Source organism: Cryptomeria japonica, chromosome 3 (genome assembly GCF_030272615.1).
Source record: "Cryptomeria japonica chromosome 3, Sugi_1.0, whole genome shotgun sequence".
In the NCBI taxonomy this organism is placed as follows: domain Eukaryota; kingdom Viridiplantae; phylum Streptophyta; class Pinopsida; order Cupressales; family Cupressaceae; genus Cryptomeria; species Cryptomeria japonica.
Genome location: NC_081407.1, coordinates 543,055,069 through 543,073,246, shown reverse-complemented (window position 1 = coordinate 543,073,246; position 18,178 = coordinate 543,055,069). Strand labels below are relative to the sequence as shown.

The 18,178-nt window shown below is 35.8% G+C and overlaps 1 protein-coding gene across 1 annotated transcript in view; it reads right to left on the bottom strand.

The window, feature by feature from the left end:
- Positions 1-18,178, bottom strand: part of LOC131075090 (glutathione S-transferase 2) — a 220,333-nt gene that overhangs the window by 91,757 nt on the left and 110,398 nt on the right. Inside the window, exons 6-7 of the mRNA XM_058011911.1 lie at positions 8,625-8,681; positions 8,438-8,513 (exon numbers count right to left, since the gene is read on the bottom strand). Of these exons, the coding sequence (XP_057867894.1) occupies positions 8,438-8,513; positions 8,625-8,681 (133 nt within the window). The remainder of the gene's footprint in view (positions 1-8,437; positions 8,514-8,624; positions 8,682-18,178) is intronic.

The following is an 18,178-nucleotide window of genomic DNA, read 5'->3' as shown; positions in this document are numbered from 1 at the left end:
TTCATATTTAAGACCAAGCTTTAGGGTACCTTGTAGATATCTCATTATATGCTTTACTGCAACCAAGTGTATCTCCTTAGGTTCACACATGAACTGACTTAAGGCATTAACAGCATAGCAGATATCTGGCCTTGTATTTACTAGATACATCAGGGACCCAATCATCTGCCTGTATTGAGTGGGGTCAGTAGGTCTTGATTTTGCTGCTACTTCTTTAAGTTTATGGAAGTTGGTTTCCATAGGAGAGGTCATGGGTCTGCAGTTTAGCATTCCAAATCTTGTCAATATGTCCAACGTGTACTTCCCTTGGTTCAGTACAATATTATCAGAATTCTGCCATACTTCCAATCCTAGGAAGTAATGAAGAAGCCCCAAGTCTTTCATATCAAATTCTGTGGATAGATCTTTCTTGCATTGATCTATTAGATGATCATCTCCTGTAATTAATAAGTCATCAACATATAAAATTAATATTAACATATCACCTTTATTTCTTTTGAGGTAGAGATTAGGATCTGCATCATTCTTAGAGAAACCCAGCTTTGAGAGATAGGTGTCAATTCTTTCATACCAAACTCTGGGAGCCTGTTTGAGCCCATAAAGAGCTTTCTTGAGTCTACGCACATGAGACTTTGCATCATGAATTTCAAACCCTTCAGGTTGCTCTAAGTAGACTTCTTCCACGATCTCGCCATTTAGGAATGCTGTCTTAACATCCATCTGATGTACCTTCCACCCCTTTGCTGCTGCAATGGCTAGGACAGCTCTTACTGATGTGTACCTGGCAACAGGTGCAAATGTTTCTTCGTAATCTATTCCTTCCTTCTGTGAGAACCCTCTAGCTACAAATCTGGCCTTGTGTTTTTCAATACTGCCATCTGCAGCATGCTTGATTTTAAACAACCATTTAGAAGACACGACAGACTTCTTGGTTGGCCTAGGAACAATCTCCCAAACATCATTCTTCATAATGGACTGATATTCTTCAGTCATGGCATCTATCCATACTTGATGTTTGAGTGCATCTGAAACATTGTTAGGTTCAGCTTTAGAGAGATCATTCATAAGTGCAACATAGTTGATGAATTTATTAGGCCTCTTGCTTTCCCTGAAGGTTCCTGAAGGAGCAGCGAACTTCTGAGCTTCTGCTATAGTTTTGGTGGCCCATAGTGGTCTTTTCTTGCGATTATCTATAGGTGGGTCTTGTGTTTCACTTATAGTTTCCTCAAGATACTCCCTCTGAAGCTCAGGAGTAGGTTCTTCTTCTAGGTTAGGAGTAGGATTATGAATTTCAGATTCTATTGTATTTTGGGCCCTTTTGAAGGCTAAATCTTCTTCGAAGATTACATCCCTACTGAGTTCAATATTTCTCTGCCCTTGTACATAGATTCTGTAGGCTTTAGAAGTTTCACTGTATCCTACAAGTATTCCCCTTTTTCCAGAGGGTTCTAGTTTTAGTCTTTTCTCTTTAGGTACATGAATATAGACCGGACACCCAAATATCCTAAGATGGCTGATATCTGGTTTTGTCTTGGTAAAGACTTCCTCGGGAGTTTTATCTTCAAGGTGTGAATGAGGACATCTATTTTGTATGTACACAGCAGTGTTAGTTGCTTCTGCCCAAAGGTTCAAGTTTAGATTTTGATCTAGTATCATGGCTTTGGCAGCTTCTACTATGGTCCTATTTTTCCTTTCAGCTACTCCATTTTGTTGTGGATTATAAGGTATTGTCAACTCCCTCTTAATCCCAGAATTTCTACAAAAGTCTTTAAATAGTCCTGATGTGTATTCCCCCCCATTGTCAGTTCTTAAGGTTTTAATTTTGTTTTCAGAGAGATTTTCTGTTAATGTTTTAAACTCTTTGAACCTACTTAGGATCTCTTCTGATTCTTTACATTTCAGAAAGTAGATCCACGTCTTTCTAGAGTAGTCATCAACAAAAATTACATAGTACAAAAATCCCCCTAGCGAGGGTACGGACATAGGTCCACATACATTAGAATGAATTAACTCCAAAACTTTGCTAGTTTTCCTAGTACTATTCTGAAATGCATTTTTGGTATTTTTACCTAAGGCACACCCTTTCCATGCCTCTGAATGATATTGCTTCAACTTAGGTAGACCTGTGACAAGGTTTCCCATGGTTGACAAAGCTCTATAATTCAGATGGCCTAATCTCCTGTGCCATACTTCATTTGCATTAGTTGCTTCATGGATCAATGCTAGATTGGGCTCTGTACATAGCTCATACAAATAGCCTTGTCTTCGACCAATGACCTTAGCGTCTTTGATGGAGGATCTCTTTGGCCAAGCCAACACCTTGTTTTCCATGAAGGTCACTCTGTATCCTTGATCTTCTAGTGCTGATATGGAGATTAGATTTCTTTTGATGCCTGGAACATATAGTACTTCTTCAAGTCATAGTGACATGCCTGTCTTCAGTTTGATGGTGCAGGTTCCAATTCCTCTGACTAGATGTGAAGAATCGTCTCCGATGGTTACTTCCTCATCATCTTTCTCTATCATGGAGTCTAGTATTTCTCTAAAGCCGGTGATGTGTCTGGATGAACCACTGTCGATCACCCATGAGTTAGATTTGTTTGACGTATGGCTTGTAAGTGCTGAGTAGAGGACATAGTTCTCGGAGTCATTTTCTTTTCTAGATTTCCTCACTTTTGCAAATGTGGCTTGCTTCCCTTTCTCCGGACAGTTTGCAACATAGTGTCCGAATTTGTCACACCTATAACATTGAACATGTGATAGGTCTTTCTTAGAAGTGTTCTTGCCTTGTTTAGCTTTTCTTTTCCTGAATTGCTTCTTTTTGTACTTCTTATTGATGTTTGTATTTAGGACTTGCAAGTCTTCATCTATATTCTTCTGTTTTATTCCTACCTTGTTCAATCGGGATTCTTCTTGTAGACAGTCATCTCTTAGTCTTTCAAACTTAGGATATTTGGACCTTGCACTGATGCCTTGGACGAATGTGCTCCATCCACTAGGCAACCCATCCAAAGCAATGAGTGTTAGTTCTTTGCCTCGGATTTCGTAGTCCAGAGTTGCAAGTTCATCTTTTAGAACTGATATCCGCATGAAGTAGGCGTTGATTGTCTCCCCTTTGTTCATGGTGATATGATTTATTTCTCGTTTTAGTGCTAGAGTACGACTTGCATTTGATATCTCAAATGTCCTTTCAAGTGCCTTGAACATTTTATAAGCCGTCTCCTGCTTTCTAATGATGGGCATTATATTATTTCTTACCCCATCCACTATTATTTTAATAGCCTTATCATTTCCCTCGATCCATGTGGATTTCTCGGTTTCATCTTCTGGTTGTGCACTTTCAGTTTGGACATATGAATCAACTTTGTTTTCTCTTAAAATCATTTTGATTCTAAACTTCCAAGCTGAAAAATCTTCGCTACCTCCGAGTCTATCTTCGAATCTGATAGCGTTGGCCATTATGGAAATGTGATGTAGTTTGTAACTTAGTCCTTGAATTTAATCAAAATTGAATAGCCTTAGGTTCGATTAACTTGGCTCTGATACCATGTAAAGTTATTTCAATTTTAATTAAAGAACAAGTTATGAACTATGAATGCTATATATGGATATGAGGAATTATGTCAATGTCTAATAAATCTGATTTTTTTATCTGCAGGTCTGAAGGAGAGAGATCATTTAATATTTTTTATGTCTTCTCCAAATGAATTCAATTGGCATATATATTATTTAGGTAACTGATCAATGCACCCATTGATCGGTGCCTTTACAATTATACCATTAACACAATGCTGATTATCGGTTGAAAAACCCCCGATAGCATATTGTAATATCATAATATAATGACTGATCAATTTAATGAATCGGTTCATACAAACACCGATGATTCAAAGTGCACGATGAATATATTCCAACCGGTGCATTTGTTAACCAATGTTAATGCCAAATGAAGCGGTGTATTCATTAAACCCGATAACAAATATGCTCGATATAATTAAGCCCGATAACAGATGTGAATCGGTGCCAATGTTTATGCATCCGATAGCAAGTATGTATCGGCTAATCTAACCCGATAACTTATAGCATTTAATATAAGTCAGACATGAAGCATGTAGATAAATAACAGAACAAGGAAGGTTAGGAAGATCTTATCTTGCATAAGCTATCATGCATTAACACTATCAAACCCTCATCAGCCGCTTGTTTCATCTATTAGAGGTATTCTTCATGTTGGGTACTTGAATGCATTGTTCACCCATGTTATTTGCTTGAGTTTGAATATTGCAGTAGTTTAAATTTGTAATCAGAACTTTGCATTAGTTTATAACAGCATTTATTTCCTTCAAATGATAATTTGTGATGCATTATATATATTTTATTGTAAACCCTGAATAGCAATACCATGGAGTCTTCCATTTGAATGCATTTCATTTTGTAAGTTGGACAGTTCAATGCCAATAGTATAACATTTTACATTCAGCCCATTTCGGCATGGACAAGCTGATATTGTCAACCATTTTGGAAAGAGTCAAGCTTAGAAATTCTGCCAGTGGCTTGCATTGCATACACGTAGTCCACCTAAAAGGTGCTAACATAGGCTGGCTTTGCCACCTTGCATATCATATTAAGGATGAAAATTCTTTTGTATTTATTGTAGATTTGAGGATGAAAACTATCATATCCAATTGGGACAATTCTACATCGAGGATTGCAATTGTGCTTATTTGTGATGATTATTTCAATTCATATTTGCAAGCAAATTGTTTGAAATCATCAAATCAATATTATTCTCAAGGATTTCCAAGTTTCATATTGTTGTGTCATCAACATTTGGAGGACTTTGAATCCATATGCTCTTGTACCTAGCATTTGACAGTATATTGGCAGGGTTTTGAGCTTAACTATTGCTGCCAAGTCTAACTCATCAATATATTAAGGGTTTGTGGCCTGCATCGACTGTCATACATTATATACTTACACCTCATTACTCTGCATGTTTTTCGGCTGTTTATAGCCTGCTATCGGCACGCACCCACCTTTACCAACAGTTGGGATTGCTGTACAGCTTTTCCCAACCCTATATCTTCCATTACCAGGCCATACAGCAACATTTGGAGGCTGCCATTAGGGCATTTGCAGACCGTACAGTGGTACAGTGTTATGTAAGTGGACACATTATTATTTGCAAGTGGATCTACTTTCAGTTCTATGAATGCTGTCATCAATACTTTAATTGCTGAATATTTGTTGCCAGAAACATTAGTTGATGCCATAATGATAATTTAGATCTTAGATCATTCTTAATTTTAAAAGAGCTAATAAAATTATTTCTAATTGTTCATTTACTTTCCAGATTTACAATTTATGTGACTTTCCGTTAATTTTGAAACATCAATTCCTGATCAGCATTAAGCTTCGGGTTTAGTGCTTCGTTTCAATCTTCTATAATACAAATTAAAATCACAAATTCAGTGTGATTAGCTTGCATTTTTCAGCTCCTTTCATACTGCAAATTACCTAGAGTTTGATTATACAATTCAGTATTCACTTTCAGCATTCATTTTCAGTCTTTCTATAGCCATAAAATAAAAAAGAATGCATATTTCCTTAAAAAGCTAAAAAGGGACAGACATTACGAAACTCCATAATTATAATGAACTGATTGAATTTGAACGATAATTTAATTTATGCTTCTTAATATTTTGGGGAATGGGGGAAAGGAGGTGAGATTTAACCTAGACTATGATATCAATGTCATCAATTATATTTTTCCACCACCCTCCACTTACCTACAAATTCAAAGATATAGTTTTAATTTCAGGAATAGATGAGTGTTGTTGAGGATTTGACAACATTATATTATTGAAATTATTGTCTTGCATTCATTTCATTAACAACTGAACTAATGTATTATTATATTAAACTTGTCCTTAAGGATCCAGATTCTTCCAAGGCTGCGAAACTACATTGGCTTCTTCAATTGATTTGTTTGTCTAGTCAATAAGGTTTTTGAAAATCTCTATCCTCTAATTTTCCTGCCTCACTTCTGTGAAGCCTTTGTAACTTGGAACAAGTCAAATTCTGATCTAAATGAAACTAATTTGTACGATCAGATGTTCTAATTTTCATGTCACCTCCTTTATTTTTTCAATATTGTAGAACCTTGGAGAGATTTTTGTGCAACTTCCGATGCATACATTATTGTTTGACATGGCCCTTAGAATTTATCGGCCTTTTTATATTTCTTCTATATTCTCTCTTTTTTCAAATATTGTAAATGGTTTGTAGAACCTCGAGGAGTGCTTTGTGCACCTTGAGAATTCATTGTTTGCCACTTAGATAGAGTTTATCGTCAACTATGAAGTCTTAGGCCTTTTCAATTGTTCTTTTATATTTTCTTGACGTCCTACATTTTCTGTACTATTTTTTTTGTTATTTTGATGATCCATGGTGAATGATATCAATGGGTCAAAGCTAGTACAGATATCTTAAATACATTAAGATATCTTGAGTTATTTAAAATACACCAATATATTAATCTTGAGTTATTTTATTTACTAAAGAAGTCTTTTTTACTTTGAAATTATATAAAAATTGTATTTTATTTATATTGTCTAGTTTATTTATATTTCAATAGTTAATTTTATTTACTTAAGTGTTTTGTATTTACTTAACATTTATTATTAAGAGGGATTCTACATCAATTTCAAATAAATTGTTTCCTGCATATTTTGGTAAAGTTATTTTAATAAGTATTATCTACTATTTTATTTACTAAAGTATGTTATTTTATTAAAAATATTTTATAGAGTTATTAAACTTTTTTGGTTTCTAAAATATTTTAGTATTTTATTATTTGTGTACGTCGTAATAGTTTTTTTATCATGCTCACACCATTACACTCTGCCCCTTGCTGCCATTGTAGTCATGCCTCTCAGCATAATTTTATCTAACATTGTAATTGGATTTATTTTTAAGAGTTGAAAGTATTGAGGCTATGCATGTGAAATTTTAGTAGATATTAGATAGATATCTAATGAGGTTTATTCAAGTCATATTGAGGTATTGTTCCCATAGGTTCTTAAAAAGTTTGTTGATCGAGAAGCTTTTATCTTCACCTCAAATAAAGCATAATTTCGTAGAATATTAATTTCAGTCAAAGTTGAAGTATCATTCACAACCCTTGATCTTTTGGTATGCTAAAGTGACTAATGAATAGTTTTAACTGTTTGGTTTTTTATGCAAATTCTTTTTCTAGATATCAAGGTTTTCTTGCAAAATAGCTTTTCATTTCAAGATAGAAGGCCCTAAAAGACATCATTCACTGCATTGCTAGTATCCTAAATAGTTGTCTCATTTAGATTTGTTCCCATTCTCAAAATATGATAGAACCTCATACCAAACTCAACATTACCATATTCTAAAATTAAAGTGTAGTGGCATAGTGAAAGCATGATATTAACATTAATGGCCAGGTTCAACTGCAATGTCTTGCACGTGATGGCAATATACTTCAAGCTTGTTTTTCGAAAAAATGTATCTTATTTTACTTCATGGAGAAGAAAAAACGACATCACTCTAACAACGGGGGAAAGTCTCTCCCTAAATAGTCTAAGACACAAACATCTAAAGACTGGGTTGTAAAGGCAATGACTCTTTCACATCTTAAAAAAAAAATAATATTGCCATCACTTGCAATGTCTTGCAAATGATGGAAATATACTTCTAGCTTGTTTATTGAAAAAATGTATCTTATTTTACTTCATGGAAAAGAAAAAATGAGAACATTCTAACAATGGGGGAAACTCCCTCCCTAAATAGTCTAAGACAAACATCTAAGACGATTTTAAAAGGCAATAACTCCTTAACATCTTTGAAAAAAAATAATTGTATTGAACTGTAATAAGCAAAGTCAGATCCTCTTATAAAGTCTCAGATCCCCCAAGCAATCTTCTATTCTTTAAAATAGACAAGCAAAATTCCAAAAGATACCATCATGCATGATCCTGCGGGATTTTCATGTCTTCAAAGATAAGAACCTTACAACAAACTTGAATCAGACATGAAACATTCTATGTTTAAAATATATAAAAAGAATCAAAATTGTTAACAGCTACTTGTTTCCAGATAGTTAATAGAACTAGATGTACTTCCAATTTCAGTTTATACACTCCTTTACAAGGTGATTATGAATATAGGATGATAAAAGTTAACTTCAGCATGTATTAAACCACAATTCTACACATTGAAATGCAACCAATGCAAGAAGCATTTGCAAAGTGATTGTTGTTGTGAACACTGAAAACAAATGAAACAAATGCAACGTTCATAAACTAGAACATTCTTCAGATTTCCAGAACTCCTCAATGGTAATCATCAAATAAATTCTGTTCCTTGCAAAACAAATGAAATAATCCTTAGTGATGCTATCTCATACCATTGAAACCTTTCTCTATGTGATATTTAGGCCATGCCAACCTCTCCTCTGGTCCGAGTTTCTCCTCAACCCGTTTCTACATGCATAAATATTGCCATCATCTTTAGTCACTAGCCTAAATACAAACACAGTAGTAATAGTGTTGGAAAGCATAAAAATTTGTGGTCCATATTATATTAGTGCGCACCAATACAAACAAGTTCTGGAGAGGTTGTATGCTGGACCCAACAATAGCAGTCACCTGTTCCATGTAAATAAGCATTCTCAATATGGATTCTAGAGAAATTGTTTAAGATTTAAATAGTACTACAATGTTTGATGATGAATTTAGAGGCTGTTAATTTAGAAATTTATCTTTGTAAAAGAAAAGAAGATTAAAGAAGACCTATAGTCACATAATTTTTTTTTATTAGAGCCCCAAATTTCTTAGAAATGCACAAAATTATTTTGTTATTAAACTTGTTTCAAAAGAAAAGCCATCTATTGCCCCACTAGAATTAATGCAAGAAAAAGCATTGACTTCCCTACCTCATAGAATTTGCATCATCAAGCAAAAGTCAAACCAACGATTCTAGCTAAAAAAAAACTGATGGAAAAGAGACTTGATATATGGAATTGAAAATATACTGGCATCACCATAAAGATCAACATACTGCTATAAAAAATCCAAGCCTTTTGTTGATACAACTACAGATATTAACAAGAGGCTCCAAAGAGCTTACAAACTAAAGGTAGCTAAAACAAAAACAAAAGTCGGAGCAATTCTGCCAAACAAAAAGGAGAGGTTGACCCAAAGTGTGGAAACCCTACTCCTTTCAAAAGAGAAAAAGATTTCATGAGATCAAAATGATGACTATAATTAGTCCAAAATTCAGAGTGAGGACTCATCACAAAAGAAGACATAGTTGAGGACATCACACTGCCAAAATGGGTGAGTTGGGTCTAATATGCATCACTAGAAGAGGCACCAACTCGCTTGTTGATAGCTATGAAGGATTCGATACCAGATTCAATGATGTCCCCTATAGAATGACTTGTGGTCCTCTTTTGTTTTGAATTATATTAGACCAAGCCCACAAGTAGTCACCTTACAGTAAAGCAATTGCTTTTACAAACCAATTCATTTTCTGTTATTTCCAGCTGTTCATTTTTTGCTTTTGGATACTCCGGTAGCATTCTGTGTGCTATGTCACCTTTCCCACGATCTCATTCCCTAGCCTTCAACTTGTTGCTAGTGATGGTGGTAAGGGTCATTGCTCATCCAACCCCTCTTGCTTTGTCCTTGGGCCTGCTCATGTCCTTCATTGGAAAATTTTACAAATCCCACCATTTCAGTTATTTTGCGAGCTAATCATTCATTCTTCTGCAGACGACCCCTTCCAGTGGCATTAATCTACAAAAAAGCAAGTTTAGTTTGGGTCAATTCTGATGGGCTATTCAAATAATTAGAGTTAATATTATCAACCATGTGGGTCCAAGTTATTTAAATCACAAATGGGAAACTGTGAAGCATACTAATATATCGCATCCGTGTGCATTTTCACTTAATATGGATCATAAGATTTCATTTACCACACAAGCACTAGGGCTGGCATTCGTGATAACTTGAGATTTTTCACCCATTCATGTTTTTCTCCCTGTGCCTTCCCCTTTTGAAACGCCTCTTGAATGGAGTCTAGGTTCTGAAAGCCTTTGCCTTTGTTTCGTTTTGAACTTTGGATTGAACAAAGGCGAAAAACGCCTCTCTTTGCACTTAACACCCAATCTGGTGTTTCTATTGGCATAAACAAAGGCAGAATCGATTTGAAACAAATGACCCTACCTATTAACGCCGAACTTAGACCCTTTTAAATATTACAACCTTTCATAGTTGTTTACTTCAAAATATGAATTCGGTATTACTTCGGTCAATGGGGGATCGAAAATAATATTTTATTTTAAACAACTTTTCTTGCTACACACTGAACTTTATTTGGGCGTTTTGATTTTTCATTGCTTACGACGAAGTTCAATAAAATTATCGGCATTTACCAAGGCATTTTGAATTTCATATTCTCAAGAAAATATCAGTGTTATTTTCGGCTTTTGAAAGGAGCAAAAAAGATGCACGATTTTGCCTTGAGTTCTATTTGCTAACACTTACTTCACTGAACTTTATTACTGTTCATCATTTAAAATGCCCGAAGGTGAAATTTCGGCCTTTTTTACGGCAAAGACAAGGGTCGCAATCATATTTTGAGCCACTGCATTTTGGCATCGATCAATGATTTTTTATTTCAGCTTTGTCTGAAGTTTGGGGCCTGGTTCATGGTTTTCTTCGGCATTAGGGAGATCGGAGATGGCAATTCGTGGTAAAAAACGTTTTGATCAAAGCCAAGCCTGGTCGCGTCTTGTGGTATTTTTGCCAGCTTTAGCCAAGTCATTTCCATATTTCAAACCCCCTCGCGTTTGTCAATGTCAAACTTTGATTCTGCATTTTTTTGATTTCGTCCTTATTTACCTTTGCATGAAGCCTAGGGCTTTCTCGGGGTTATTTTCGGCAAAAAAGAGGTTTGGGAGAACACGAATTCACTTAAAAAAAGTGACCAGACTTTGACTAGCTCTTTCGATGCTTTAGCTCCCTCTCCTTCACTCTATTATGCGGACAGCAAGCTAGAGGCATCGGGGCTCCCTGTCAAAGACGGGGATGTTGACAGAGCACAACAGTAGTCAAGTAAAATAATGTAGCCCAATCGAATGATAATGACATCCATGATCAACAAGAAATGCTTGGTATAGAATGCATACTTGGGATTGAGATTTTGATAAGTCCAAGTGAACTAGATGTACTAGTAAATATCATCCCTAACTACTTGGATGATCACGTTCAATGGAAGAAAGTGAGAAGGTCAAGCGGTCAAGATATGAACAAGATTGGAAGAAGTCCAAACAACCTTTGAAAGTCCACAAGAGGGGAGCAGGGAAGGAAGAAAAGCTTGCAAGAACCAAGAGTAGAGAAGGACGAGAGGTTGGGAGGAAGAAGAGAATGGACAGAAGTCCAGATAAACTTTGCAAAGCACATGGAACTTGATCAGAAATCAAGAATAGGAAGATGTGAGGATATGTTAGAGGATAGGAGGTCAAGAGGGGAAACATAAGTCTTGATGTCTTTTGGAAGTCTCCAAAAAGGAAGAAGTAGAGGAAAACAAAGGAAAGAAGAACCCTAATGACTTAAACTCCATGCAAGATTGATGGTCAAGACAAGAGATAGGATGACCAAAGTCCGTCCAATAGTACACTAAAACACCTCAACTCCACAAAAACTACAAAAAAAACAAAGCAAAACCTTCCTAAACTTGAAAATTCTTAGATTCTAGCAACTTTTAGGAACATGACAGATGATGAAGAATAACACTTATGAAAATTTGACCAAGGGAGACCCATTTGAAGATTTCACAAATTTGAAGCCTAATGCAACTACAAGTTTGAACTCGAGGAACTTTTGCATTACCAAATGGATCTTCAACATTGGCTCTAGTTAGGGATGTGTGTCTCTTGCAAGAACAACAAGAATCTAGCTACATCTAGGTGCAAACCACAAAAAGGAATAAGGAAGGAACTAGAACAACAATGCTTCATTACAACCAACATGTGTCACAATTGCACGAGGACGAAACACAGACAGAACACAATCTGTAGAAGGAAAAACTCATTATTTACAAGAAGTAATTCTTAATCCATATTGTCATGAACTAGCAGCTCCATGAGGTCTCTAGTTAAACTCTTGAGGAAGCAAGCACTATGACCATAAGCCCCAACAAATTTATATGGCCATACCACAAGCAATACTCTTCTCCATTTTTAGCAATTGACAAGCATCCAACTATGATCCATCCGCATCAAATCATTATACATCAACACATACCTTCTAAACTAAACTTCAATGCTCTTTGTTGATTAGCATTCATTCCAAGGGATCAATTCATGTTCTTCAAGCCAAATATATTATCCCTTGCCCCTAGATCATCCTTGAGGTGACAACACGTAGATACACAATTGGAATGTGCTACTTTGATCTTTGCTGCATCTAGACTTGCATCTATCATCAAGTTGTTAGGACCTCAACCTCCAACTAGCCTTGTAACCTGCAGCTCCAAGGTGATTGTTATCAAAAGTCCTTACTATTAAGTTCTTTGAATGTCGTCATATCAGCCCATGGTGCACACCTCCATTTGTCATCATGTAAAAACTTGCTCAAAAATGCAACAAGTTGTTCACACCTATCTTGATTCTACTGAACCACAAAAGCAGCAAAACTATAGATTGAAGTAGAGGGGAGGAGATGGAAAGACTTAGAATAATCCAGACTTATAAAGGCTGGTACTTCATGAAGAGCCTTCTTGAATTACACATATGCTTCAACCAGCTCCTCACTACAAGTGATTGATTCTTCACTCATATAAGGAGCAATGGCACTTCATTTGTGATCTTCTAGCTGTCCTCTACAATGTGCAGCTCCCTTTGTAGGTTGGCTTCTTCAAATGATAGGTCTAGTTGATCGCGTGGGAAGGTCAAGTCATTGCACTAAGAATGCAACAGATGACTACAAGGAATTGCTTACCTTTACGTTCTTTCTTCTTCTCTTTGTCTACACATTGTTCTTCCAGCAACTAAGATTGAACTGATTGTGCCTGATCATGTGAATTTGACCCTTTTGGAACATCTATAGCACTTAATGGTATGTAATGTTCATAAGCTTTCGGAACTTCTTTCTTCTTGGTCATTCACTACTGAATCAAATTCTTCTTCTTGGTTACCTTCTCTAAAGTGATGTTGTATCTTGCCTCAATTTTTGCCTATTGCTTCTTGTTGCAGTTGTACATGTTATTTCGGTTTGCTTTAGCAGCATTAGTATCACTCCATGGAGGCACTTGTCTATCTCCGAATTGATTTCCATTTTGGACTTGTACTACTGCTACATCCATATGGACTATTATATTTTCACATGATGGTTTGGACTATTAGCAACTCCGGTGCATGAGTTTCCTTAGATGTTCAATATTGTGAGCATGCAACTCATACTGATTTGGTTTAGCAATAAATATGTTCATATATAAAGGATGGATCAGCTACATCATAATCATCATATTCAGTTTCTTCTCCCATGGACTCATGTTCTGATGCATCATATTGATCATCCTCGTCCTCATAGTACTGAGTCAACATTACTTCCCTCATAGGGGAGCACATCCTCTTTACTCACTAAGAGAACGCTTGCACATTTTAATGTGCCAAGTTGAGCTTCCTGCAATTCAAGTTCCCCCAAAAGTTCCTCGACTTTGTCTCTATATGACATATTGGGAAAAGCAGGATGCTGGCATATGTGTGCATTATCCATACCTATGTTTGTATATAATATTTATCTTATAATTATTATATTTATAATCTTATATATACACATAATAACTTATAATACGTTTTATTTAATAGTTTATTGTTTGTTTATTAGTTCCCTTTGTTTATTTTGTAATTGTATTTTTATTTGCTTCTCTATCTTTTCATCTTAAATTTGTACAATAGATAAATAGGTATTATTATATTATTCTGTTGATGGTTTTTTTTAAATGTATTTTGGTTATCTTAGTCTTTCTCCTCGTACCTTGTGCTCCCTCCTCCCTCTCTTTTCCCACCCTTTCACCTCTCTTTTTAACGAGTCCTTAGTCTGCAACTAACCATTTTACATATCCTTGAACTCTCTTTCACCCTGATGATGGATCACAGAGTACGAAAAAAATTTACACACAATCAAATCCAGAAACAACAAAGTGATATTGACATGTTTGTTAAAATGCCTATGCATTATTCCATGTCTTCAAATTGTTTGTCAGAATGTCTATGATCATACATGAAGGTTGCAGCTGATCTACATTGTAGAAACTCAGAAACAATGTTATTCGTTGTTCTACCAAATGTTTGACTTTGACAAAATCCCTGTGAGCCAAAAAGTTGATTTGAATGTTTAAATCAGACTTTAGCTCAGTCATCTTTATTCAAGAAAGTCAACAATCTTGTTATTAGCAATTTGAAGCATTCCAATTCAGAACAATAGCTTGCTCTATTGTATATGAATTCCTGATTTGTATCAGAAAATTGAGTTGTATCAACATCAGGAATGATGTGTAAATTTATCCAAAAATCAATGAGATCGGCCTTTCCATGTTACTCCTGAAATACGAGGGATCATTCAAGTCTGAAATGGATGCATCGTAAGCATTTGTCATAATGCCTATGAGATTAAACGGTAGTTACAGTTGTTCGTAATCAATAAATTTGTTAATTCTAAAGATCCACCAAGTTTTTGACAACATGTCTGTGTGCAAAAATTGAAAACAATTCCAAGTTTGTTGAAATTCCTTAATGAAGACATTACAAACAACACTTTGAAATCACAATAAAATATGAACCATGCACATACATAAACCACAATTATGATATCAAATAACCAAGCATTCTTAGTATCCATCCCAAACCAAAGAAAACCATTTGCAATAAAGAATAGACCATTGCAAACCTTGTAACGAATAAGAATGTTGCCACATTCATCAAATCTTCATTACAATCATGCCAACAATTGTGGCAAGAAAAAATCCTAAACAAGAATCCTCCTAAAGATCCACAAACGGAGTTGTGGAGATAATTATGACTAACATCATTAACAATACACAGACCTCCTTGTGATTTATAAAACATGTTTCTCTATAGCCAACTAGACTTGTAGGAGTTGAAACCCTAAATATTACTTGGCACTTGCAGACATGTAGAAATGTAGAAGTGACCAAACCTTGTTCTAGAAAATAAATTGGCATATATAGTACTTGTTTTGCTCATGTGATCACTTGGAGAGTCTGATTAGGAATTAAAGATCCTAATTGTATCATGCAATACTAACTAAAATCCCATGAAAACTGCTAAATAGGCAGTGTAAAATAGTCATGAAGACAAATGAGAGATGGAACTCAACAATTACATTAATGGCAGCATGGTCATCCTCATCTTCCATCATTGAAATTAAATGTGAATATGCAGCTTTGAGATGGTCAATGGTGTTTAGCAGTTTTGGGTTCTAAAACCACTAAACTCTTGTTCTACCTTCAAGGTCAAGGGGTGTCATCAAGAATATAAAACGGGGGTTCGTCAACAAACTGAGGGTTTAAGGCAAATTGAGAAGCGGGTAGTCTCTTTTTCATTTCAAGCTTTTCTTAACTCAGGATGGTATTCCCAAAGGTGTCCTTTATAGGGTTTTAAAACGATAAAAATGTAACATTAATATAGAAATCAGCAACTATACCTAAATGTACACTTGACCCCAATATGTGTCTGCTGTGACCATTTCACACATCGCCCCATCACAAATGGGTACCCCTTCTTTTGCCTTCAGTTTGGGTTAGATTGCTAGGAGCGATCCTTTTAGGATGAATAATTTTGAGTTGATCTCACATCCAGCATTTTGGGAATGAATGATTCACATCTTTTGCCTGCTTTAATGGAAATGATATGCTTTGGCTAAGGCAAGTTGGTTTTAGAGGTCAACATTCTAAGGAAAAGGGAGCTGAAGTTGAAATTATCATGAGAAGCTAGAAACAAATCGGTCAAGACAACGAAAGTTGCATTTTGGAGGACTTCCTTTGACACCTCAAAAGAGCAAACTAAGACTTCCTTTACCACTTGAAATCAGCAACTTAAGGATTGAATCACTTCCTTTGCCACTTGAAATCAGCCACTTAAGGATTGAATCACTTCCTTTGCCACTTGAAAAGAGCAACTTGCTTTGCCACTTGAAATCAGCGACTTAAGGATTGGGCAACTTCCTTTGCCACTTGAAATCAGCGACTTAAGGATTGGGCGACTTCCTTTGCCACTTGAAATGTGCAACTTAGTGTATTTTACTTCCTTTGCCACCCCAAAAGTGCAACTTAAGAAATATAATTTTGCAAAAGGAAAAAAAGTTAGAACTCGCACCACCTTGAATGGACCCCATGATGAACAAGAATGTTTTTATTTAATTTTCAATTTGTGATCACAAGTCGGCCTTTAGATTTTAGTTGCAAATCATTAAATGATTATACAAGTCGGCTTTGTGATGATTTACAATTCCCCTTAAGCAACTAGAAAGCAATGTTGATCATTACATTTGATCAACATAAAATCGATTTTGTAAATGATCTTGATCAAGCAGTGAATTTGTCATCAAAGGCAGCAAATCCACTTTCAATTAGATATTGCCAAGGTTGTCATTGCAAGTCACAGCGAATTCATTCATTATTGATAGCGATTTTGACCAAGGCAAGGCGAAGTCCTTAAAGGCAATGCGAAATTTGTTGCAATCAGGCAGCAAATTGACCTCCCAAATAGGCAAGTTTGTCGTTGAAGGCAGTGACATTGTATCCATCAAGCATCAGTGAATTGATCAAACAGCGAATTTGGAGGGGGATTACCAATTCTACATCAGCAATTTGGCAAACTCCAGCAATTGACATCAAGAGCGCATTGATATAGGAGGGCAATTTTACCAAAAGAACAATCAAATTGAAGTAACCAGTCTGTTTTGGAAGCAATTTGCAGGTCTGAAATGAGTTTATTTGATCATTTTTCTACAAAATCATTAAGTGCTGGTCCAGCTTCTTGCTTATTAATTTTTTCATGTGATTTTGATCATGGGATGCTTTGTTCATTCCATTTTGATCATCTAAGCACATTTCAAAGCCTAATTCATTAGCTTAGATGGCAATTTTCAGATTTTAGACAAGTCTAGTGTTTTGCAAAAGCCTAGGGTTTTAGTAATTCATTAAGGTTTTAATGACTCTATACACTCTTAAGGAGGAATTACTAATCTAGATGCATTTTTAGACGTTATAAGTATTCAAGTCATATCACCACCCTAACTCGAACAATTCTCATAGGGAGAGCATAGTAGGAGCATGACAGACTCTCATCAAGGAAGACTCAAAGGGAGAGGCGATGGATTCCAAGATTGCATCATTTTGGGGCAATGAAGGGGACATCAACCTCAGCCAAATCAACATGAAGAAGTTCCAAGGGCCTTTCTACACCACCAGGCCTTCTGGATATTCAAAGATGATGATCAAGAGAGAGATAGTGAAAGCAACAGGCTTCCCTCTAGCTATACAATTCAATGAGTTGATCGTTGAGTGTGCCAAGCACTATGATGCGAGCAAAAGGATGATAGTGGCACCTGATGTTAGAGAACTTACTTATCTATCCGAGAGAGCTATCAATGAAGCCTTCCATATACCCGAATTTAGTGGCATGATCTACAAGAGCAAGGAAGTGGCACAGGTATTCTATGATGATGATCTCGACAAATGCCTAGGCATAATTAACAAGTGTTGGTTACTGAAGAGCAGGCCTGGCAAATATAAGCTACCCACCAAGCTCCACATGATTGATTTCAAGGAGAAATTCGGTGACTTGATCACTATGCTCAACCAAATTGTAGGAGCCCCTCAAGCATCCCAATTCGAGAATTGGATGTTATTCTTCATGGAGATTATATCAACTAGAAAGGAGAAAATCAATTGGGCAAGGATTATAAGCAATAATATTGATATACAGCTCAAGAGACTTGTGCGAAACAAAACATTTTGCATGAGTTCATACATCATATATTCACTTGCCATAGCTTATGAATAGGTCGGATTAATCTATAGAGGCCTAGTTGGTACAAGAGATGGAGAATTGAGA